At 37.6% G+C, this 27,073-nt stretch overlaps 1 protein-coding gene across 6 annotated transcripts in view; it reads left to right on the forward strand.

Annotated features, from left to right (window-relative positions):
• LOC149623043 (B-cell receptor CD22-like) overlaps positions 1-27,073 on the forward strand; it is a 65,153-nt gene that overhangs the window by 17,612 nt on the left and 20,468 nt on the right. For all 6 annotated transcript variants that reach the window (XM_089853485.1, XM_089853483.1, XM_089853486.1 and 3 more), the window contains exons 3-5: positions 21,664-21,990; positions 25,053-25,370; positions 26,463-26,759. In XM_089853485.1, coding sequence (XP_089709611.1) covers positions 21,664-21,990; positions 25,053-25,370; positions 26,463-26,759 — 942 coding nt within the window. The remainder of the gene's footprint in view (positions 1-21,663; positions 21,991-25,052; positions 25,371-26,462; positions 26,760-27,073) is intronic.

Here is a 27,073-nt window from a genome sequence, read left to right on the forward strand (position 1 = left end):
TAAACGAACCTAAACGAACCTAAACGAACCTAAACGAACCTAAACGAAGCTAAACGAAGCTAAACGAAGCTAAACGAACCTAAACGAACCTAAACGAACCTAAACGAAGCTAAGCTAAACTAAGCTAAACTAAGCTAAACGAAGCTAAACGAACCTAAACGAACCTAAACGAAGCTAAACGAAGCTAAACGAACCTAAACGAAGCTAAACGAAGCTAAACGAAGCTAAACGAACCTAAACGAACCTAAACGAAGCTAAGCTAAACTAAGCTAAGCTAAACGAAGCTAAACGAAGCTAAGCTAAGCGAAGCTAAACTAAGCTAAACGAAGCTAAACGAAGCTAAACGAACCTAAACGAAGCTAAACGAAGCTAAACGAACCTAAACGAAGCTAAACGAAGCTAAACGAACCTAAACGAAGCTAAACGAAGCTAAACGAAGCTAAACGAAGCTAAACGAAACTAAACGAACCTAAACGAAGCTAAACGAAGCTAAACGAAGCTAAACGAAGCAAAGCTAAGCTAAACGAAGCTAAGCGAAGCTAAACGAAGCTAAACGAAGCTAAGCTAAGCAAAGCTAAACTAAGCTAAACGAAGCTAAGCTAAGCAAAGCTAAACTAAGCTAAGCTAAACGAAGCTAAGCTAATCGAAGCTAAACGAAGCTAAACGAAGCTAAACGAACCTAAACGAAGCTAAACGAACCTAAACGAAGCTAAACGAAGCTAAACGAAGCAAAGCTAAGCTAAACGAAGCTAAACGAAGCTAAACGAAGCTAAGCTAAACGAAGCTAAGCTAAGCGAAGCTAAACGAACCTAAACGAACCTAAACGAACCTAAACGAACCTAAACGAACCTAAACGAACCCAAACGAACCTAAACGAACCTAAACGAAGCTAAACGAAGCTAAACGAAACTAAACGAAGCTAAACGAAGCTAAACGAAGCTAAACGAAGCAAAGCTAAGCTAAACGAAGCTAAACGAACCTAAACGAACCTAAGTGAAGCTAAACGAAGCTAAACGAAGCTAAACGAACCTAAACGAACCTAAACGAAGCTAAACGAAGCTAAACGAAGCTAAACGAAGCTAAACGAACCTAAACGAACCTAAACGAACCTAAACGAAGCTAAACGAAGCTAAACGAAGCTAAACGAAGCTAAACGAAGCTAAACGAAGCTAAACGAAGCTAAACGAACCTAAACGAACCTAAACGAACCTAAACTAAGCTAAGCTAAGCTAAGCTAAGCTAAACGAAGCTAAACGAACCTAAACGAAGCTAAGCTAAGCTAAGCTAAGCTAAACGAAGCTAAACGAAGCTAAGCTTAGCGAAGCTAAACGAAGCTAAACGAAGCTAAACGAAGGTAAACGAAGCTAAACGAACCTAAACGAACCTAAACGAACCTAAACGAAGCTAAACGAACCTAAACGAAGCTAAACGAAGCTTAACGAAGCTAAACGAAGCTAAACGAAGCTAAACGAACCTAAACGAACCTAAACGAACCAAAACGAACCTAAACGAACCTAAACGAACCTAAACGAAGCTAAACGAACCAAAACGAACCTAAACGAACCTAAACGAACCTAAACGAACCTAAACGAACCTAAACGAAGCTAAACGAACCTAAACGAAGCTAAACGAACCTAAGCGAAGCTTGACGAAGCTTAACGAAGCTAAACGAAGCTAAACGAACCTAAACGAAGCTAAGCTAAACTAAGCTAAACGAAGCTAAGCTAAGCTAAGCTAAGCGAAGCTAAACGAAGCTAAACGAAGCTAAACGAAGCTAAACGAACCTAAACGAAGCTAAACGAAGCTAAACGAAGCTAAACGAAGCTAAACGAACCTAAACGAAGCTAAACGAACCTAAACGAAGCTAAACGAAGCTAAGCTAAACGAAGCTAAGCTAAGCGAAGCTAAACGAACCTAAACGAACCTAAACGAACCTAAACGAACCCAAACGAACCTAAACGAACCTAAACGAAGCTAAACGAAGCTAAACGAAGCAAAGCTAAGCTAAACGAAGCTAAACGAAGCTAAACGAACCTAAACGAACCTAAACGAACCTAAACGAAGCTAAACGAAGCTAAACGAACCTAAACGAACCTAAACGAAGCTAAGCTAAGCTAAGCTAAGCTAAACGAAGCTAAACGAAGCTAAGCTTAGCGAAGCTAAACGAAGCTAAACGAACCTAAACGAACCTAAACGAAGCTAAACGAAGCTAAACGAAGCTAAACGAAGCTAAACGAAGCTAAACGAAGCTAAACGAATCAAACGAACCTAAACGAAGCTAAGCTAAACTAAGCTAAACGAAGCTAAACGAAGCTAAACGAACCTAAACGAACCTAAACGAACCTAAACGAAGCTAAACGAAGCTAAACGAAGCTAAACGAAGCTAAACGAACCTAAACGAACCTAAACGAAGCTAAGCTTAACTAAGCTAAGCTAAACGAAGCGAAACGAAGCTAAGCTGAGCGAAGCTAAACTAAGCTAAACGAAGCTAAACGAAGCTAAACGAAGCTAAACGAAGCTAAACGAACCTAAACGAAGCTAAACGAAGCTAAACGAACCTAAACGAAGCTAAACGAAGCTAAACGAACCTAAACGAAGCTAAACGAAGCTAAACGAACCTAAACGAAGCTAAACGAAGCTAAACGAACCTAAACGAACCTAAACGAAGCTAAACGAACTGCATAAAAACACAATAATACATCATAAAAATATTAAAACATCATAAAAATATTAAAACATCATAAAAACATTAGAACATCATAAAAACATTAAAACATCATAAAACACAATAATACATTATAAAAACATTAAAACATCATAAAAACACAAAAAAACAGCATAAAACACAATAAAGCGGCATAAAAACACAATAAAAGAGCTTAAAAACACTATAAAACAGCATAGAAGACTATAAAACAGCATAGAACACTATAAAACAGAATACAACACTATAAAACAGCATTGAACAGTGTAAAACAGCATAAAAACACAATAAAACGGTAGAAAACACATCAAAAACGGCATAAAACACAATAAAACGGCATAAAAACACAATAAAAAAGCATAAACACATTAAAACACAATAAAACACTGTAAAAGAGCATAGAAACACTATAAAACAGCATAAAATCCAGTAAAACAGCATAAAAACAGAATAAAACAGCATGAAACACAATAGAACAGCATAAAAACACAATAAAACAGCATGAAAACAATAAATCAGCTTAAAAACAATATAAAATAGCATAAATACACAATAAAACAGCATAAAACACAATAATACAGCATAAAAACATTAAAACATCATAAAAACACAATAAAACGGCATAAAAACACAATAAAACAGCTTAAAAACACTATAAAACAGCATAGAACACTAAAACAGCATAAAGCACTATAAAACAGCATAAAAACACAATAAAACAGCATAAACACATTAAAACACAATAAAACACTATAAACGAGAATAAAAACACTATAAACAAGCATAAAAACACTGTAAAACAGCATTAAAACAAAATAAAACAGCATGAAACACAATAGAACACAATAGAACAGCATAAAAACACAATAGAAGAGCATAAATACACAATAAAACAGCATAAAAACACAGTAAAACCGCACAAAACACAAAAAAGCGTAAAAAGAGTAGAAAACACAATAAAACGGCATAAAACACTACAAAAACGGCATAAAGCACAATAAAACAGCTTAAAAACACAATAAAACAGCATAAACACATTAAAACACAATAAAACACTATAAACGAGCATAAAAACACTATAAAACAGCATAAAATCCAGTAAAACAGCATAAAAACAGAATAAAACAGCATTAAAACAGAATAAAACAGCATGAAACACAATAGAACAGCATAAAAACACAATAGAACAGCATAGAACACAATAGAACAGCATAAAAACACAATAAAACAGCATAAAAACACTAAACGAACCTAAACGAAGCTAAACGAAGCTAAACGAAGCTAAACGAACCTAAACGAACCTAAACGAACCTAAACGAACCTAAACGAACCTAAACGAAGCTAAACGAAGCTAAACGAAGCTAAACGAAGCTAAACGAACCTAAACGAAGCTAATCGAACCTAAACGAACCTAAACGAAGCTAAACGAACCTAAACGAACCTAAACGAACCTAAACGAAGCTAAACGAAGCTAAACGAAGCTAAGCTAAGCAAAGCTAAACTAAGCTAAACGAAGCTAAGCTAAGCAAAGCTAAACTAAGCTAAACGAAGCTAAGCTAAGTGAAGCTAAACGAAGCTAAACGAAGCTAAACGAACCTAAACGAAGCTAAACGAACCTAAACGAACCTAAACGAACCTAAACGAACCTAAACGAAGCTAAACGAAGCTAAACGAACCTAAACGAACCTAAACGAACCTAAACGAAGCTAAGCTAAACTAAGCTAAACTAAGCTAAACGAAGCTAAACGAACCTAAACGAACCTAAACGAAGCTAAACGAAGCTAAACGAACCTAAACGAAGCTAAACGAAGCTAAACGAAGCTAAACGAAGCTAAACGAACCTAAACGAACCTAAACGAAGCTAAGCTAAACTAAGCTAAGCTAAACGAAGCTAAACGAAGCTAAGCTAAACGAAGCTAAACGAAGCTAAACGAACCTAAACGAAGCTAAACGAAGCTAAACGAACCTAAACGAACCTAAACGAAGCTAAACGAACCTAAACGAAGCTAAACGAACCTAAACGAAGCTAAACGAAGCTAAACGAAGCTAAACGAAACTAAACGAACCTAAACGAAGCTAAACGAAGCTAAACGAAGCAAAGCTAAGCTAAACGAAGCTAAGCGAAGCTAAACGAAGCTAAACGAAGCTAAGCTAAGCAAAGCTAAACTAAGCTAAACGAAGCTAAGCTAAGCAAAGCTAAACTAAGCTAAGCTAAACGAAGCTAAACGAAGCTAAACGAAGCTAAGCTAAACGAAGCTAAACGAAGCTAAACGAAGCTAAACGAACCTAAACGAAGCTAAACGAACCTAAACGAAGCTAAACGAACCTAAACGAAGCTAAACGAACCTAAACGAAGCTAAACGAAGCTAAACGAAGCTAAGCTAAACGAAGCTAAGCTAAGCGAAGCTAAACGAACCTAAACGAACCTAAACGAACCTAAACGAACCTAAACGAACCCAAACGAACCTAAACGAACCTAAACGAAGCTAAACGAAGCTAAACGAACCTAAACGAAGCTAAACGAAGCTAAACGAAGCTAAACGAAGCAAAGCTAAGCTAAACGAAGCTAAACGAACCTAAACGAACCTAAGTGAAGCTAAACGAAGCTAAACGAAGCTAAACGAACCTAAACGAACCTAAACGAAGCTAAACGAAGCTAAACGAAGCTAAACGAACCTAAACGAACCTAAACGAACCTAAACGAACCTAAACGAACCTAAACGAAGCTAAACGAAGCTAAACGAAGCTAAACGAAGCTAAACGAAGCTAAACGAAGCTAAACGAAGCTAAACGAAGCTAAGCTAAACGAAGCTAAACGAAGCTAAACGAACCTAAACGAAGCTAAACGAAGCTAAACGAACCTAAACGAACCTAAACGAAGCTAAACGAACCTAAACGAAGCTAAACGAACCTAAACGAAGCTAAACGAAGCTAAACGAAACTAAACGAACCTAAACGAAGCTAAACGAAGCTAAACGAAGCAAAGCTAAGCTAAACGAAGCTAAGCGAAGCTAAACGAAGCTAAACGAAGCTAAGCTAAGCAAAGCTAAACTAAGCTAAACGAAGCTAAGCTAAGCAAAGCTAAACTAAGCTAAGCTAAACGAAGCTAAACGAAGCTAAACGAAGCTAAGCTAAACGAAGCTAAACGAAGCTAAACGAAGCTAAACGAACCTAAACGAAGCTAAACGAACCTAAACGAAGCTAAACGAACCTAAACGAAGCTAAACGAACCTAAACGAAGCTAAACGAAGCTAAACGAAGCTAAGCTAAACGAAGCTAAGCTAAGCGAAGCTAAACGAACCTAAACGAACCTAAACGAACCTAAACGAACCTAAACGAACCCAAACGAACCTAAACGAACCTAAACGAAGCTAAACGAAGCTAAACGAACCTAAACGAAGCTAAACGAAGCTAAACGAAGCAAAGCTAAGCTAAACGAAGCTAAACGAACCTAAACGAACCTAAGTGAAGCTAAACGAAGCTAAACGAAGCTAAACGAACCTAAACGAACCTAAACGAAGCTAAACGAAGCTAAACGAAGCTAAACGAACCTAAACGAACCTAAACGAACCTAAACGAACCTAAACGAACCTAAACGAAGCTAAACGAAGCTAAACGAAGCTAAACGAAGCTAAACGAAGCTAAACGAAGCTAAACGAAGCTAAACGAACCTAAACGAACCTAAACGAACCTAAACTAAGCTAAGCTAAGCTAAGCTAAGCTAAACGAAGCTAAACGAACCTAAACGAAGCTAAGCTAAGCTAAGCTAAGCTAAACGAAGCTAAACGAAGCTAAGCTTAGCGAAGCTAAACGAAGCTAAACGAAGCTAAACGAAGGTAAACGAAGCTAAACGAACCTAAACGAACCTAAACGAACCTAAACGAAGCTAAACGAACCTAAACGAAGCTAAACGAAGCTAAACGAAGCTTAACGAAGCTAAACGAAGCTAAACGAAGCTAAACGAACCTAAACGAACCTAAACGAACCAAAACGAACCTAAACGAACCTAAACGAACCTAAACGAACCTAAACGAAGCTAAACGAACCAAAACGAACCTAAACGAACCTAAACGAACCTAAACGAACCTAAACGAACCTAAACGAAGCTTAACGAAGCTAAACGAAGCTAAACGAACCTAAACGAAGCTAAGCTAAACTAAGCTAAACGAAGCTAAGCTAAGCTAAGCTAAGCGAAGCTAAACGAAGCTAAACGAAGCTAAACGAAGCTAAACGAACCTAAACGAAGCTAAACGAAGCTAAACGAAGCTAAACGAAGCTAAACGAACCTAAACGAAGCTAAACGAACCTAAACGAAGCTAAACGAAGCTAAGCTAAACGAAGCTAAGCTAAGCGAAGCTAAACGAACCTAAACGAACCTAAACGAACCTAAACGAACCCAAACGAACCTAAACGAACCTAAACGAAGCTAAACGAAGCTAAACGAAGCAAAGCTAAGCTAAACGAAGCTAAACGAAGCTAAACGAACCTAAACGAACCTAAACGAATCTAAACGAAGCTAAACGAAGCTAAACGAAGCTAAACGAACCTAAACGAACCTAAACGAAGCTAAGCTAAGCTAAGCTAAGCTAAACGAAGCTAAACGAAGCTAAGCTTAGCGAAGCTAAACGAAGCTAAACGAACCTAAACGAACCTAAACGAAGCTAAACGAAGCTAAACGAAGCTAAACGAAGCTAAACGAAGCTAAACGAATCAAACGAACCTAAACGAAGCTAAGCTAAACTAAGCTAAACGAAGCTAAACGAAGCTAAACGAACCTAAACGAACCTAAACGAAGCTAAACGAAGCTAAACGAAGCTAAACGAAGCTAAACGAACCTAAACGAACCTAAACGAACCTAAACGAAGCTAAGCTAAACTAAGCTAAGCTAAACGAAGCGAAACGAAGCTAAGCTGAGCGAAGCTAAACTAAGCTAAACGAAGCTAAACGAAGCTAAACGAAGCTAAACGAACCTAAACGAAGCTAAACGAAGCTAAACGAACCTAAACGAAGCTAAACGAAGCTAAACGAACCTAAACGAAGCTAAACGAAGCTAAACGAACCTAAACGAAGCTAAACGAAGCTAAACGAACCTAAACGAACCTAAACGAAGCTAAACGAACTGCATAAAAACACAATAATACATCATAAAAATATTAAAACATCATAAAAATATTAAAACATCATAAAAACATTAGAACATCATAAAAACATTAAAACATCATAAAACACAATAATACATTATAAAAACATTAAAACATCATAAAAACACAAAAAAACAGCATAAAACACAATAAAGCGGCATAAAAACACAATAAAAGAGCTTAAAAACACTATAAAACAGCATAGAAGACTATAAAACAGCATAGAACACTATAAAACAGAATACAACACTATAAAACAGCATTGAACAGTGTAAAACAGCATAAAAACACAATAAAACGGTAGAAAACACATCAAAAACGGCATAAAACACAATAAAACGGCATAAAAACACAATAAAAAAGCATAAACACATTAAAACACAATAAAACACTGTAAAAGAGCATAGAAACACTATAAAACAGCATAAAATCCAGTAAAACAGCATAAAAACAGAATAAAACAGCATGAAACACAATAGAACAGCATAAAAACACAATAAAACAGCATGAAAACAATAAATCAGCTTAAAAACAATATAAAATAGCATAAATACACAATAAAACAGCATAAAACACAATAATACAGCATAAAAACATTAAAACATCATAAAAACACAATAAAACGGCATAAAAACACAATAAAACAGCTTAAAAACACTATAAAACAGCATAGAACACTAAAACAGCATAAAGCACTATAAAACAGCATAAAAACACAATAAAACAGCATAAACACATTAAAACACAATAAAACACTATAAACGAGAATAAAAACACTATAAACAAGCATAAAAACACTGTAAAACAGCATTAAAACAAAATAAAACAGCATGAAACACAATAGAACACAATAGAACAGCATAAAAACACAATAGAAGAGCATAAATACACAATAAAACAGCATAAAAACACAGTAAAACCGCACAAAACACAAAAAAGCGTAAAAAGAGTAGAAAACACAATAAAACGGCATAAAACACTACAAAAACGGCATAAAGCACAATAAAACAGCTTAAAAACACAATAAAACAGCATAAACACATTAAAACACAATAAAACACTATAAACGAGCATAAAAACACTATAAAACAGCATAAAATCCAGTAAAACAGCATAAAAACAGAATAAAACAGCATTAAAACAGAATAAAACAGCATGAAACACAATAGAACAGCATAAAAACACAATAGAACAGCATAGAACACAATAGAACAGCATAAAAACACAATAAAACAGCATAAAAACACTAAACGAACCTAAACGAAGCTAAACGAAGCTAAACGAAGCTAAACGAACCTAAACGAACCTAAACGAACCTAAACGAACCTAAACGAACCTAAACGAAGCTAAACGAAGCTAAACGAAGCTAAACGAAGCTAAACGAACCTAAACGAAGCTAATCGAACCTAAACGAACCTAAACGAAGCTAAACGAACCTAAACGAACCTAAACGAACCTAAACGAAGCTAAACGAAGCTAAACGAAGCTAAGCTAAGCAAAGCTAAACTAAGCTAAACGAAGCTAAGCTAAGCAAAGCTAAACTAAGCTAAACGAAGCTAAGCTAAGTGAAGCTAAACGAAGCTAAACGAAGCTAAACGAACCTAAACGAACCTAAACGAACCTAAACGAACCTAAACGAACCTAAACGAACCTAAACGAAGCTAAACGAAGCTAAACGAACCTAAACGAACCTAAACGAACCTAAACGAAGCTAAGCTAAACTAAGCTAAACTAAGCTAAACGAAGCTAAACGAACCTAAACGAACCTAAACGAAGCTAAACGAAGCTAAACGAACCTAAACGAAGCTAAACGAAGCTAAACGAAGCTAAACGAAGCTAAACGAACCTAAACGAACCTAAACGAAGCTAAGCTAAACTAAGCTAAGCTAAACGAAGCTAAACGAAGCTAAGCTAAGCGAAGCTAAACTAAGCTAAACGAAGCTAAACGAAGCTAAACGAACCTAAACGAAGCTAAACGAAGCTAAACGAACCTAAACGAACCTAAACGAAGCTAAACGAACCTAAACGAAGCTAAACGAAGCTAAACGAAGCTAAACGAAACTAAACGAACCTAAACGAAGCTAAACGAAGCTAAACGAAGCAAAGCTAAGCTAAACGAAGCTAAGCGAAGCTAAACGAAGCTAAACGAAGCTAAGCTAAGCAAAGCTAAACTAAGCTAAACGAAGCTAAGCTAAGCAAAGCTAAACTAAGCTAAGCTAAACGAAGCTAAACGAAGCTAAACGAAGCTAAGCTAAACGAAGCTAAACGAAGCTAAACGAAGCTAAACGAACCTAAACGAAGCTAAACGAACCTAAACGAAGCTAAACGAACCTAAACGAAGCTAAACGAACCTAAACGAAGCTAAACGAAGCTAAACGAAGCTAAGCTAAACGAAGCTAAGCTAAGCGAAGCTAAACGAACCTAAACGAACCTAAACGAACCTAAACGAACCTAAACGAACCTAAACGAACCCAAACGAACCTAAACGAACCTAAACGAAGCTAAACGAAGCTAAACGAACCTAAACGAAGCTAAACGAAGCTAAACGAAGCAAAGCTAAGCTAAACGAAGCTAAACGAACCTAAACGAACCTAAGTGAAGCTAAACGAACCTAAACGAAGCTAAACGAACCTAAACGAACCTAAACGAAGCTAAACGAAGCTAAACGAAGCTAAACGAACCTAAACGAACCTAAACGAACCTAAACGAACCTAAACGAAGCTAAACGAAGCTAAACGAAGCTAAACGAAGCTAAACGAAGCTAAACGAAGCTAAACGAACCTAAACGAACCTAAACGAACCTAAACTAAGCTAAGCTAAGCTAAGCTAAGCTGAGCTAAACGAAGCTAAACGAACCTAAACGAAGCTAAGCTAAGCTAAGCTAAGCTAAACGAAGCTAAACGAAGCTAAGCTTAGCGAAGCTAAACGAAGCTAAACGAAGCTAAACGAAGGTAAACGAAGCTAAACGAACCTAAACGAACCTAAACGAACCTAAACGAAGCTAAACGAACCTAAACGAAGCTAAACGAAGCTAAACGAAGCTTAACGAAGCTAAACGAAGCTAAACGAAGCTAAACGAACCTAAACGAACCTAAACGAACCAAAACGAACCTAAACGAACCTAAACGAACCTAAACGAACCTAAACGAAGCTAAACGAACCAAAACGAACCTAAACGAACCTAAACGAACCTAAACGAACCTAAACGAACCTAAACGAAGCTTAACGAAGCTAAACGAAGCTAAACGAACCTAAACGAAGCTAAGCTAAACTAAGCTAAACGAAGCTAAGCTAAGCTAAGCTAAGCGAAGCTAAACGAAGCTAAACGAAGCTAAACGAAGCTAAACGAACCTAAACGAAGCTAAACGAAGCTAAACGAAGCTAAACGAAGCTAAACGAACCTAAACGAAGCTAAACGAACCTAAACGAAGCTAAACGAAGCTAAGCTAAACGAAGCTAAGCTAAGCGAAGCTAAACGAACCTAAACGAACCTAAACGAACCTAAACGAACCCAAACGAACCTAAACGAACCTAAACGAAGCTAAACGAAGCTAAACGAAGCAAAGCTAAGCTAAACGAAGCTAAACGAAGCTAAACGAACCTAAACGAACCTAAACGAACCTAAACGAAGCTAAACGAAGCTAAACGAAGCTAAACGAACCTAAACGAACCTAAACGAAGCTAAGCTAAGCTAAGCTAAGCTAAACGAAGCTAAACGAAGCTAAGCTTAGCGAAGCTAAACGAAGCTAAACGAACCTAAACGAACCTAAACGAAGCTAAACGAAGCTAAACGAAGCTAAACGAAGCTAAACGAAGCTAAACGAATCAAACGAACCTAAACGAAGCTAAGCTAAACTAAGCTAAACGAAGCTAAACGAAGCTAAACGAACCTAAACGAACCTAAACGAAGCTAAACGAAGCTAAACGAAGCTAAACGAAGCTAAACGAACCTAAACGAACCTAAACGAACCTAAACGAAGCTAAGCTAAACTAAGCTAAGCTAAACGAAGCGAAACGAAGCTAAGCTGAGCGAAGCTAAACTAAGCTAAACGAAGCTAAACGAAGCTAAACGAAGCTAAACGAACCTAAACGAAGCTAAACGAAGCTAAACGAACCTAAACGAAGCTAAACGAAGCTAAACGAACCTAAACGAAGCTAAACGAAGCTAAACGAACCTAAACGAAGCTAAACGAAGCTAAACGAACCTAAACGAACCTAAACGAAGCTAAACGAACTGCATAAAAACACAATAATACATCATAAAAATATTAAAACATCATAAAAATATTAAAACATCATAAAAACATTAGAACATCATAAAAACATTAAAACATCATAAAACACAATAATACATTATAAAAACATTAAAACATCATAAAAACACAAAAAAACAGCATAAAACACAATAAAGCGGCATAAAAACACAATAAAAGAGCTTAAAAACACTATAAAACAGCATAGAAGACTATAAAACAGCATAGAACACTATAAAACAGAATACAACACTATAAAACAGCATTGAACAGTGTAAAACAGCATAAAAACACAATAAAACGGTAGAAAACACATCAAAAACGGCATAAAACACAATAAAACGGCATAAAAACACAATAAAAAAGCATAAACACATTAAAACACAATAAAACACTGTAAAAGAGCATAGAAACACTATAAAACAGCATAAAATCCAGTAAAACAGCATAAAAACAGAATAAAACAGCATGAAACACAATAGAACAGCATAAAAACACAATAAAACAGCATGAAAACAATAAATCAGCTTAAAAACAATATAAAATAGCATAAATACACAATAAAACAGCATAAAACACAATAATACAGCATAAAAACATTAAAACATCATAAAAACACAATAAAACGGCATAAAAACACAATAAAACAGCTTAAAAACACTATAAAACAGCATAGAACACTAAAACAGCATAAAGCACTATAAAACAGCATAAAAACACAATAAAACAGCATAAACACATTAAAACACAATAAAACACTATAAACGAGAATAAAAACACTATAAACAAGCATAAAAACACTGTAAAACAGCATTAAAACAAAATAAAACAGCATGAAACACAATAGAACACAATAGAACAGCATAAAAACACAATAGAAGAGCATAAATACACAATAAAACAGCATAAAAACACAGTAAAACCGCACAAAACACAAAAAAGCGTAAAAAGAGTAGAAAACACAATAAAACGGCATAAAACACTACAAAAACGGCATAAAGCACAATAAAACAGCTTAAAAACACAATAAAACAGCATAAACACATTAAAACACAATAAAACACTATAAACGAGCATAAAAACACTATAAAACAGCATAAAATCCAGTAAAACAGCATAAAAACAGAATAAAACAGCATTAAAACAGAATAAAACAGCATGAAACACAATAGAACAGCATAAAAACACAATAGAACAGCATAGAACACAATAGAACAGCATAAAAACACAATAAAACAGCATAAAAACACTAAACGAACCTAAACGAAGCTAAACGAAGCTAAACGAAGCTAAACGAACCTAAACGAACCTAAACGAACCTAAACGAACCTAAACGAACCTAAACGAAGCTAAACGAAGCTAAACGAAGCTAAACGAAGCTAAACGAACCTAAACGAAGCTAATCGAACCTAAACGAACCTAAACGAAGCTAAACGAACCTAAACGAACCTAAACGAACCTAAACGAAGCTAAACGAAGCTAAACGAAGCTAAGCTAAGCAAAGCTAAACTAAGCTAAACGAAGCTAAGCTAAGCAAAGCTAAACTAAGCTAAACGAAGCTAAGCTAAGTGAAGCTAAACGAAGCTAAACGAAGCTAAACGAACCTAAACGAAGCTAAACGAACCTAAACGAACCTAAACGAACCTAAACGAACCTAAACGAAGCTAAACGAAGCTAAACGAACCTAAACGAACCTAAACGAACCTAAACGAAGCTAAGCTAAACTAAGCTAAACTAAGCTAAACGAAGCTAAACGAACCTAAACGAACCTAAACGAAGCTAAACGAAGCTAAACGAACCTAAACGAAGCTAAACGAAGCTAAACGAAGCTAAACGAAGCTAAACGAACCTAAACGAACCTAAACGAAGCTAAGCTAAACTAAGCTAAGCTAAACGAAGCTAAACGAAGCTAAGCTAAGCGAAGCTAAACTAAGCTAAACGAAGCTAAACGAAGCTAAACGAACCTAAACGAAGCTAAACGAAGCTAAACGAACCTAAACGAACCTAAACGAAGCTAAACGAACCTAAACGAAGCTAAACGAAGCTAAACGAAGCTAAACGAAACTAAACGAACCTAAACGAAGCTAAACGAAGCTAAACGAAGCAAAGCTAAGCTAAACGAAGCTAAGCGAAGCTAAACGAAGCTAAACGAAGCTAAGCTAAGCAAAGCTAAACTAAGCTAAACGAAGCTAAGCTAAGCAAAGCTAAACTAAGCTAAGCTAAACGAAGCTAAACGAAGCTAAGCTAAACGAAGCTAAACGAAGCTAAACGAAGCTAAACGAACCTAAACGAAGCTAAACGAACCTAAACGAAGCTAAACGAACCTAAACGAAGCTAAACGAACCTAAACGAAGCTAAACGAAGCTAAACGAAGCTAAGCTAAACGAAGCTAAGCTAAGCGAAGCTAAACGAACCTAAACGAACCTAAACGAACCTAAACGAACCTAAACGAACCTAAACGAACCCAAACGAACCTAAACGAACCTAAACGAAGCTAAACGAAGCTAAACGAACCTAAACGAAGCTAAACGAAGCTAAACGAAGCAAAGCTAAGCTAAACGAAGCTAAACGAACCTAAACGAACCTAAGTGAAGCTAAACGAAGCTAAACGAAGCTAAACGAACCTAAACGAACCTAAACGAAGCTAAACGAAGCTAAACGAAGCTAAACGAACCTAAACGAACCTAAACGAACCTAAACGAACCTAAACGAAGCTAAACGAAGCTAAACGAAGCTAAACGAAGCTAAACGAAGCTAAACGAAGCTAAACGAACCTAAACGAACCTAAACGAACCTAAACTAAGCTAAGCTAAGCTAAGCTAAGCTGAGCTAAACGAAGCTAAACGAACCTAAACGAAGCTAAGCTAAGCTAAGCTAAGCTAAACGAAGCTAAACGAAGCTAAGCTTAGCGAAGCTAAACGAAGCTAAACGAAGCTAAACGAAGGTAAACGAAGCTAAACGAACCTAAACGAACCTAAACGAACCTAAACGAAGCTAAACGAACCTAAACGAAGCTAAACGAAGCTTAACGAAGCTAAACGAAGCTAAACGAAGCTAAACGAACCTAAACGAACCTAAACGAACCAAAACGAACCTAAACGAACCTAAACGAACCTAAACGAACCTAAACGAAGCTAAACGAACCAAAACGAACCTAAACGAACCTAAACGAACCTAAACGAACCTAAACGAACCTAAACGAAGCTTAACGAAGCTAAACGAAGCTAAACGAACCTAAACGAAGCTAAGCTAAACTAAGCTAAACGAAGCTAAGCTAAGCTAAGCTAAGCGAAGCTAAACGAAGCTAAACGAAGCTAAACGAAGCTAAACGAACCTAAACGAAGCTAAACGAAGCTAAACGAAGCTAAACGAAGCTAAACGAACCTAAACGAAGCTAAACGAACCTAAACGAAGCTAAACGAAGCTAAGCTAAACGAAGCTAAGCTAAGCGAAGCTAAACGAACCTAAACGAACCTAAACGAACCTAAACGAACCCAAACGAACCTAAACGAACCTAAACGAAGCTAAACGAAGCTAAACGAAGCAAAGCTAAGCTAAACGAAGCTAAACGAAGCTAAACGAACCTAAACGAACCTAAACGAACCTAAACGAAGCTAAACGAAGCTAAACGAAGCTAAACGAACCTAAACGAACCTAAACGAAGCTAAGCTAAGCTAAGCTAAGCTAAACGAAGCTAAACGAAGCTAAGCTTAGCGAAGCTAAACGAAGCTAAACGAACCTAAACGAACCTAAACGAAGCTAAACGAAGCTAAACGAAGCTAAACGAAGCTAAACGAAGCTAAACGAATCAAACGAACCTAAACGAAGCTAAGCTAAACTAAGCTAAACGAAGCTAAACGAAGCTAAACGAACCTAAACGAACCTAAACGAAGCTAAACGAAGCTAAACGAAGCTAAACGAAGCTAAACGAACCTAAACGAACCTAAACGAACCTAAACGAAGCTAAGCTAAACTAAGCTAAGCTAAACGAAGCGAAACGAAGCTAAGCTGAGCGAAGCTAAACTAAGCTAAACGAAGCTAAACGAAGCTAAACGAAGCTAAACGAACCTAAACGAAGCTAAACGAAGCTAAACGAACCTAAACGAAGCTAAACGAAGCTAAACGAACCTAAACGAAGCTAAACGAAGCTAAACGAACCTAAACGAAGCTAAACGAAGCTAAACGAACCTAAACGAACCTAAACGAAGCTAAACGAACTGCATAAAAACACAATAATACATCATAAAAATATTAAAACATCATAAAAATATTAAAACATCATAAAAACATTAGAACATCATAAAAACATTAAAACATCATAAAACACAATAATACATTATAAAAACATTAAAACATCATAAAAACACAAAAAAACAGCATAAAACACAATAAAGCGGCATAAAAACACAATAAAAGAGCTTAAAAACACTATAAAACAGCATAGAAGACTATAAAACAGCATAGAACACTATAAAACAGAATACAACACTATAAAACAGCATTGAACAGTGTAAAACAGCATAAAAACACAATAAAACGGTAGAAAACACATCAAAAACGGCATAAAACACAATAAAACGGCATAAAAACACAATAAAAAAGCATAAACACATTAAAACACAATAAAACACTGTAAAAGAGCATAGAAACACTATAAAACAGCATAAAATCCAGTAAAACAGCATAAAAACAGAATAAAACAGCATGAAACACAATAGAACAGCATAAAAACACAATAAAACAGCATGAAAACAATAAATCAGCTTAAAAACAATATAAAATAGCATAAATACACAATAAAACAGCATAAAACACAATAATACAGCATAAAAACATTAAAACATCATAAAAACACAATAAAACGGCATAAAAACACAATAAAACAGCTTAAAAACACTATAAAACAGCATAGAACACTAAAACAGCATAAAGCACTATAAAACAGCATAAAAACACAATAAAACAGCATAAACACATTAAAACACAATAAAACACTATAAACGAGAATAAAAACACTATAAACAAGCATAAAAACACTGTAAAACAGCATTAAAACAAAATAAAACAGCATGAAACACAATAGAACACAATAGAACAGCATAAAAACACAATAGAAGAGCATAAATACACAATAAAACAGCATAAAAACACAGTAAAACCGCACAAAACACAAAAAAGCGTAAAAAGAGTAGAAAACACAATAAAACGGCATAAAACACTACAAAAACGGCATAAAGCACAATAAAACAGCTTAAAAACACAATAAAACAGCATAAACACATTAAAACACAATAAAACACTATAAACGAGCATAAAAACACTATAAAACAGCATAAAATCCAGTAAAACAGCATAAAAACAGAATAAAACAGCATTAAAACAGAATAAAACAGCATGAAACACAATAGAACAGCATAAAAACACAATAGAACAGCATAGAACACAATAGAACAGCATAAAAACACAATAAAACAGCATAAAAACACTATAAAACAGCATAGAACACTATAAAACAGCATAGAACACTGTAAAACAGCATAGAACACTGTAAAACAGCATAAAAACAGAATAAAACAACATAAAAACACAGTAAAACCGCACAAAACACAAAAAAAAAGCGTAAAAACAGTAGGAAACACAATAAAACAGTACTATAGCTGAATAGAACAGCATAAAACGCAATAGAACCGCATTTAAACAAAAAAAAACAGCATAAAAACAATAAAACAGTATAGGAACAATAAAATAGCATAAAAACATGATAAGTGAGACACTAAGAAGTGACATAATAACAAAAAGTGAGACACCATAAGAAGGAACATAATAAGAATAATGTTAAACACGTTAACTAACATTAAAACATAATAGAACACGTTAACAATAAAAACAAAATAAAACACGTTAACTTACTATAAATACTTAGCTCCTGTGATCAAGTGCGTGGAATTTCTTGGCAAACTCCATGCACGCCTTGTTACCACGTTTACTACTTTCATAAGTTTATAAGATATGTTCCATAAGTGTGTCACTCGTTAATGAGAGCTTGTCATGAAGTGACGTAGGCGAAACGTCATAGATTCTCGTAAAGCGACGCCTAGTGAAGCCCTGTCAAAGGCTTAGTACAGACTAAAGAGGATGATGGACTGCAAAACCGAGTGTAGTCAATTCTCACGTCGTTCTTGAACTAGCTCTCATTAAGCCTCTTACATTACGAAGTATGGGTAGTGACATACTTATGGAACATATCTTATAAACTTATGTACTTTCCAATTTCGGGTCGGAGGGAGACCCAATCTCTCCGTTGTAATTATGAAAAGTTGTAAAATCAAGGTACTTAAGGTGAGGGGGTGAACGTATGTACAAAAATATCGTCGAGCTAGTTGGAGCGACTCGCTATATAGCTCCCGCCTTTCTTAATTACCTGTTTCATTACAAAAAGTGTCATTCCCCCCACACTTTACCCCCCCCCCCCAACGCGAATTCTCCTGGTATAGTTACTTGACTGAAATGGTTTGGGAATAGAGGAAAAGCAAATAACGTTCCAGAACCACAGAATTTCTCTATCAGCGATAACCATGGCTTCCACTAGTACTGGCACATCAGGCTCGGCTTTTTAACCCTGTATTCCCCCCCCCCCCGAAAACCAAATAGGTTAAAATCACGCGAAAAAGTCGTTGAATATTTAAGATTTCAGCTTGGAAACGCCGGAGCCTCAAAATGAGCTAAAAAGAAAACTCGGCGAGAAAAAGAGACGTTAACAATATTTCGTACCGTGTTGATTTTACTTAAAACGAAAGCTTTGTACGCTTCGTAGAACAAAAATAGAAATAACCAAAGCTAGCGGCTTTTTGAATAAATGAATATTTGCGTTTGATATCAAGCGCGGGTGTAACCTGCAGGAAACAATTCGCCAAAACGCCAAAGCGACTAATGACAATTATATCCCATTCCGGACCAACTTCCCGAGCCTGAATATACAAACTTCGCTTCATTAAAGATATTTTGCGCTTACCGTTTCTTAAAATGTACCCTGAACGCCTTGGCGCGTAAATACCACACGTCTGTAAACTTTTAACCCGCTATTTTTCACCACCAAAAAGAAAAAAAAATCCCTGTTTTTATTTAAAATATAACCCGTGAAAAATTCTAATAAAATAATACAAAAATAGTGGAGGTCGCGGCCGGGTTATAGCGTGGGAATTTTTTTTGGGGAATGGTCCCATTCCGTTCAACCCTTCCTTGTTTCACCGGTTTATCGAATTTGAATTCGGGAAGAAATTTGCAATTCAACGAGAATGGGAAGCTGTCACGATTTATCTTTTATGTTTTTATTTTTTTTAACCAAGAGAGAGAGAGAGAGAGAGAGAGAGGTTGGGAGGAGAGAGAGAGAGAGAAATAGCAAAATTCCCGGGGAACGGATTTTAGAATAGCTAAAAAGCTTTTCCATCAAACGTGGGTTCGCTCTTATTTGGCTTAGACCAAAATCCCCCTCCTTTAATAGGTGGTTGGACATCAACCGCAAACGTTTGGGATTAGTAGGAAATCTGCCAAAAGATTTCCTTCGAAATTTAAATAAATCAGGAAAATTTACGACGATGGAATTTGCGAAAATCCTCCAAAACACGTCAATATCAAATCTTTTAAACCTCGTGAGAATGAAGTACACGTCACGTGATCTTAAAGCCTCGTGAGAATGAAGTACACGTCACGTGATCTTAAAGCCTCGTGAGAATGAAGTGCGCGTGATCTAAAAAGCTCGTGAGAATGAAATTCACGAGATCTTAAAAGCTCGTGAGAATGAAGTACACGTGAAATAAAGAAATGGTACGCGGTCTTATGAAAAACACCCTGTATTGTTGAAGAGATTTTTTCGAAGGGAGCGTTCGATAATGGGTTAGCCGAGTATTCGTACAGCTGTACGAATACTCGGCTAACCCATTATCGAACGCTCCCTTTTTGGAATAGTATCAAATAGAATGGAAAAGATTCGTTATTTTTCTCTCTTGGCTCCGCCTTTTTCGGGATAAAATCTTTAAAATATTCAATATTCGTACAGCGAAGAACGAGAGCGTCTCCGGAATTTTAAGTTGAAAATAATTTTGCGAAATCTAGCTAAGCCTTGGCGCCATTTTTTATTTCCTCGGAAGCTGCTCTCTCCCTTTTTGAATCGGTTCTAGATCGTTGAGAATAAAAAAGTGGGTGAAATAAGACGGTAATAATTCAATAAAAATGGTTCACTTTAAGTAACGAAGAAACCGGGGGAACGCGTCCTGAGAGAGAGAGAGAGAGAGAGAGATATTCCTCCAGCATAAGAAAAAAAAACATCGTATGAGAAACGGTGGAAGAGATTTCTTACTCCAATCTATAAAATAGAGGTCACGATTGAAACGTTATACAATATTTCCTAGAAGGGGATGATCCCGTCCTTAAAAGGGAAGGATGGGGTTACGCGACCGAGCGACGCCTGCTAGTAGGAAAACGCCATCATATTGTCAGACTTAGTTTCCTCGATAGAAAACAACTCTAGCTTGCGTGGGGAACGAGTATTTGCCTAAGTAGCGGTTCATGTCAAAATAGAAAATAGCTGGCTTCATTGAAAAACTTCTAGATCACGTGGATATATTTGTTATATCAAGAACGGATTCAAGATAATAAGAACATTGACGGGTGACATAAACATTAGCGAGAGAATGACACCATGGAGGCTCAAGTTATGGTCCGAACTTGGAAAATTAACTAATTAAAGAGAATAGTTGAACTTACGATTATGATCAGATAAAATTCAATATCGCAAAATTGGGTTTCTTCAATTTGAGCTGGAGCGGTGACCGAATATCGATGGAAGAGGCTTTTTGGGGGCACGCGAGTACCAGTTAGCTCGAACAATGTCACTCTGGCAGTAAACTAACTCTATCGTAAATTATGGCCGGGTCTTATGGGCGACTGAGCGAAAGTGCCTCTTTTTTTTGTTCTATTAAATTGGTGGCGCGGAAAGGTGTCGATGAAAGGCCGACTTGACTTTAAGAGTCGGGGGCCTCCGCTTTCTAAAGTGGATCTTCACGTCGGACAATAAAAACTCTTTATTGGCTTACGAACATTTATTTCTCCAGTCCCGTTTTTACACGTCCCTCGCCACCATCGCCGCCTTTCAAGTACAAGTACAAAAAAAGAAAGAAATTGGCCCTTCTTGAATCGATTTTTAACTTGGAAAAGCGTTCCGTTAGAGCGGTCGGGTCTGGCTAGGACCGAGGTCAATTTAGCTTTCGAGTATCAAAAGAGAGAACGATATCTTCTTCTCGAGTTCGGACAGACATCGACCCGATTGTTGTCGCCCCCTTAAACGCGCTAGGCCATTTCCAATTTTCGATCGCCATTGACTTGGTCCCGACCTTAAACAAGCTACGGGGCTTTTTGGGCTTTTGACCCTGGTTCGATAAGCCAGCAGACATAAATAAATTTCTTCAGACTATAAAGCGTTTACGTCATCTAGACAGGACGGACATTGTCCGTTCTTTTTAGGTTGATGGTTTTTGGTGTACAACCCTTTTGGTCTTTCTTTTCGCAGTTGTTCCCTCCGAGCCCGTCATCGAGGTCGAGAGCGTCTCGGCTCTGAACGGCAGCGAAGTGGGACCCTTCATGGAAGGTTCCCCTTTGGCCCTCGCTTGCAAATCGCACGGCGGCCGACCTCCGCCTCACGTTGCCTGGTACAACGGGACTCGACCCATGGTCTCCAAGACCAGAATGAAGGCCGATCCGGCGGGAACCTTCGACGTCATATCAACCGCGCGTTTCGTCTTGACGCGCTGGGACTTGGGAGTCAAACTTTACTGCAAAGTCTTCGCCAATGCCACGAAAACGCCTCAGGAAAAGTGGATTAAATTAGACGTTCACGGTGAGTTTAAAACTCTTTTAAATTATTAATTAATAATAATAATTTAAATCGAACATATTCAATACTCGTTAGATTTTCCGCCCAAAGAAAACGCGGAAAAATAAATAGATCTTGGCGCCATACCGGCGTATTTACAATCGGTTTCCGTTAAATTCCCCAATTGCGCAAAATATTTGTTTAGTAAACGTCGTCGTAGCGTTATAATTAATTAAAACAGTGAGAGAGAGAAACTATATATACAATCTTATTAATATATGTAAGATAATTCCAAGTCCCGTCCGTATACTCTTAAAAATCGTGGCGCTTGAGTCAAACGCCTTGCGGTATAGAAATGAATTATATATTTGTTAAGCTCGGGATAAAATGGTTCGATTGAAAATGCGACGGGGAATTTGAGAGTCGGTCTGTTTCGAGACATTCCAATTCAAATAAGATGAAAGGATCATACGAAGGAAATCTCAATGTTATATTACTAAAACCAGCGGCATTCAGGGATGTGGTATAAACCTTGTCAAGAACTTTGAGCTATTTAATGCGTAGAAATGTACAAAATAAAACTAATTACTCCACACCAGCCTAATCAGAATCACCCTGCAAAGCTAATTTTTTAAGCAAACAAACAAACTAGCAGAAGATGAGAGGTTTTAAATACTTTCCTTTTCTAATCGTGATTGCTTTCTCAACAGCCCCCCCTCCTATATCCTAGTTTCCCACGTGATTTACTTTTAAATTGCTTTTAGCTGGAACTTATTTCCATAGATTGCCTGAATGGGGGATCTCTCCGGCCCCAACCAACTAAGCTCTGCCCAAAATCTAGCGCTGATTCCATTTTTTTTTCTTCTTCTTTCATTTTCGAGTCTGGCTCATATACCTTTGAATTCGATACGAAACTACATTTTCACGAGAAAAGGTTCTAGACCATTAGTTTTCTTTCCACCTCATTATAGCGGCTTCTATCGTTTCGCTTGTATCAACCGAGTTTTAAACGCTAGGCCTAAACCCTATAGCCACTATACCCGGGACCAACTTTTTGAAAAACTGTACCAGCAACGACAGTGCTGTTATCGCGGCCCTGTACTTTTTAGAACCGGGTAAAAATTGCTCTTTTAAAATCCCAAGGGGTAACGAGAAATTTCTCTTCGAAACGTACGACTCGTTTTTACGCTATATTCAATCCGCAAACTAGAAGTATATATTTCCTCCTTTGAGACGCGCGTTCTTTAAATTTAGTTCCCATGTAGTTTTGAAAATTTCGGTGGTCCAAGTGAACCTAATTATTCTCACCTTGTTTCGGGAACAATCAATGTTTGGGAGCTCACCTCTCCGTATAACTAAATGAACTGTAGACCTCCATGATCCGGTGACACTCCGCGGAGTCACTTTAACCCTAAAAAGACACCTTTTAAATAACGGCAGACTTCTCAGAAACTGAGAAAAAAAATAAACTTCTAGGAAAGAATTATCATAGACTTCTTCGGTTCTCTTTTCGAAGGTATAATAATCCTTTAATTGACTCCGGGGATTCCAAGCCGATAAGAGAATAGAAACTCGTTAAGAAGAGAACTAGCTCCTAAATTACCCCCTTCTCCAGTATGTACCCGCATCTTATATCTGTTAGCAAAAACTACTTTCATTCCTACGAGATTTTACACGACGTATCAATACGCCATATCCTTAAGTTCAATGCAACGGAACTAGATTACCAGAGTATACCTACTCTAGAACGTTTCTTGAAAAAAAAATGATTTTTTTTCTGAAAGACTATTTCTATAAATTCACCTTTTTGAAGGTTGTCGTCTCCGCGCTTGAAAGACCAACGTATTAAAAAGCTTGAGAGAAGATAAGAAAGCGGCGAACTCTATACGTCGAACCACCACCATCAAAACCATCGAACATACGTAAACGACACTCCGATATAAGTTCGCAACAAAATGGTTTCACGCATATCGAGAAAGGCTGAGAAGGATCGATTCTTCTATTAATTATAAGACCAAATACGCTGGAAATAAGTAGCTTCGAGTGATTTTAAAATTCTATCAAGTTGAATCAGAGGTTATCTAAACTTAGACGAGGTTCAATTTACTTGGGGGCAACCAATAAAAAAGACGGAGCGGCGCATCGTTTATTAAAAAGGCTCTTCTGGAGAAATCTTTCTCGGGTGCAGTGAGAGGAGTTTGGATGGGATGGGAGAGAGATGGATAATTTCGAAAAATTTCAACACATTCCAAAAGGCGTCGATATTAAATTCCCGAGGGATTTCTGGAAGATGTCCGTTCACGTACTTCTTCTTTTACCCGAGAACGCGTCTCTTAAACCCCCGAAATTAATTCCTTCTTCTTTTCCCCCGACCACTTTGAATCCGATGATCGAGTTGAAATCCGTACAAAACTGTCTTTTGATAATGTCGCCGTGGCTTAACGACGCGAGCTGGTAGCAGCGTCGTATAAAGGGGACATTCTTTTCAATTAATGCTTTAAAAATTGGACGTTTAAATCGTCTTACCAAGGAACGTATTTGGTTTTGGGGAAGACAACTCGGCTAGCTCTTTTCTATAATCCAATTAGGTTAAAGGATCTACTTAAGAGATGACGGCGATCTAGTACTCCTCCTCCTAGGATTGAGATTTAAGCGAGAAACAATAATTCTCGTTTCCTTTTCGCTTCTTTGACGTTCCGAACAATTCCAGCTGCTCCCCTTTTTTCGGAAGGCGCCTATAGCCAGCCGTACCACGGCTTTAATAGGATTTGCTGTTTGCCAACTTCTCCGCAGAGAAAACACCTTGTTATAAAACGCTTCTTTTTCTTTCTCTCTTCGTTATTGTTTCTTAGAGACGTTTTAGCCACCAGACCTTTATAAGACCCAAGAAGCGGAACTTCTTAAGGCCCATTAACACGCGACTTCACCGACGTTAACGAAAGATAGTCTGAATGGGCTTTTAAACATTCGAGACTCGCTATAGCTGAGCTGGCGAAAATTAGCAAAGAAATATGAAATGAATTTTGAAAATAAGTCAGGATTACCGTATATTAATTTTGACACCGCGTGCTTTTTATTCTTTACAGTGAGGCCACATTCCCTTCTAGTTCGTAGTCCTCAAGCTCACGTTGTCGCGGGAGAAATGGTTTCCTTGACGTGTACGGTCAACGGGGCCCGACCAGCTGCCAATATCACGTGGTACAATCGTTCGGACATTGTCCGGCCGCAACCGCCATCCTCGAAAGATTTGATGAGCGAAGGAACGTACAGGACGTCGAGTACCTTGGTCTTCACCGCCCTCAGGTACGACCATCAGGGCGAATTCTTTTGCAAAGGCACCAACGAGGTTCTCAAGAAACGACAAGAAGCTCCGTTATTAACGGCCGCTAAGCTACACGTCCTATGTAAGTCAAACTTATCACACCAACAAGTTTTTCACAAAAAATATTATAATTATTTTCATTCATAGTTTATGTATTTACTTACGTATTTAAGACAAAAATTCTTGGCTATATTTCTTTTTGGTTGGAAAAGTCAGAGGTATAGGTAGGCGACGCGAATCTAAAACCTCTACAGAATTGGTGGCGGAAAAATATTCTCACTCGCTTTTCCACTTTGAAAAATTGTTTGTTTCTTTCGCGTTTCTGAATTCCAAGCGCGTTTTCTCGCGAGACGAAAATGCATTCCCCAAGAAAAACATTTTAACCGAATTAAACTCCAGGGATTTGCAAATGGAACTACTTTTTTTTTCATACTAAACCAGGATTTAAAAATGATCAAGCTAAAAACGGTACTGAGAAAGTTTCATTTTGAAACAAATTTATCCTTGAAGCGGTAATGCACTCGGGATTTGGCGAATATTCGCTCGGATCTACAACTCGAATATTCACCAAATGCGTGGACACTCCACTCCGGCTGTAGTAGATTCGCCTAAATCCTATAGCCGCTCTGTCAATTCTTACTAAGTGTTAAGAGAGGCAGAAAGTTAGCGCGAGAAATCAATTCTGGAGGATCTTCGGAAGAGGAAAAGAATAAGAAAAAGCCTTACTTTCTCCAACATTGACATTGGGGCTGCTAAAAGCCTATAATAAACGTCTATCTTCCCAGAAATCTTAGCAAACAAGGCAAGGGTTACGTTTCTGTACAGGGTGTTTCTCCCTAAATTAAAGGCAGCGTTCTTTGGGTCCAACTGAGTGGAGAATGTCAAGGAAAACACACTTTAATTTATGACAGACACCCTGTTTATTTTGATAACTTCGAGTTAATATAGACTCGAAACTGCTCTTATTTTTGCGAGCTTGATTCTTTTTCGGTTAATGGCTTTTATCTCAGCGACCTCCTTTCGGACATTACGCAGCGTGGTTCGGATAGAAAAATCTGCTAAGGGGTTTTCGATCCGAACCACGCGCACGCTGTAAGAAGGAATATATAGTTGGAATACATTATCTTTGGCTATTTTCTTTTCTCAATCCTTTATCGGTGATTGCGACAATCAGACCCTCCGGCCGTGGCTGTTTCTCCCGAAGGACGTCTCTCCATCCCGGAACGGGGATCTGCCAATATTAGCTGCACCTTCGACGCTAATCCGCCGAACGTCACGGATATTCTCTGGTACAAAGACGGCAAAATTCACAAGACGCGCCGGAAAGCCGATAGTAAAACGAGGAGGCCCCTGGCCACCGTCCTACGTCTTCGTAACATCTCTAGGGAGGACGCCGGCTCTTACAGCTGCGAGGCCAGAAACGCCTTTGGCAGAGACAACTCTTCCAACGCCCTGCTTCTTGACGTCACCTGTACGTTACCAGCCTCTTATCTCTTTTCTTATACCAACCATACAGGCTTATTTCACTTCTAGAGACAATAAACCAACCATAAGTAAAACGAGTCTTTAATAGACCATTCCATTAACCACGGAAGAGAAGCGACCCTCGTGTAGTGAACTCGTGCCAGGGAAATAACCCGAGAAGGCACCCTCTCGCCCGCGCGTTGGTTCCTCCGCAAGTAATTAATGGAAGGGTCTCTAAGTTTATACAATCCTTGAACCAGCGTATAGAAAACAATGCCTTATCATAGCGTTAAGTCCTCCCGAGTTGTTTGTCTATGGTTT

This window comes from Phalangium opilio, unplaced genomic scaffold, assembly GCF_054372755.1.
Source record: "Phalangium opilio isolate 3A_F unplaced genomic scaffold, DU_Popi_V2 ptg000115l_1, whole genome shotgun sequence".
In the NCBI taxonomy this organism is placed as follows: Eukaryota; Metazoa; Arthropoda; class Arachnida; order Opiliones; family Phalangiidae; genus Phalangium; species Phalangium opilio.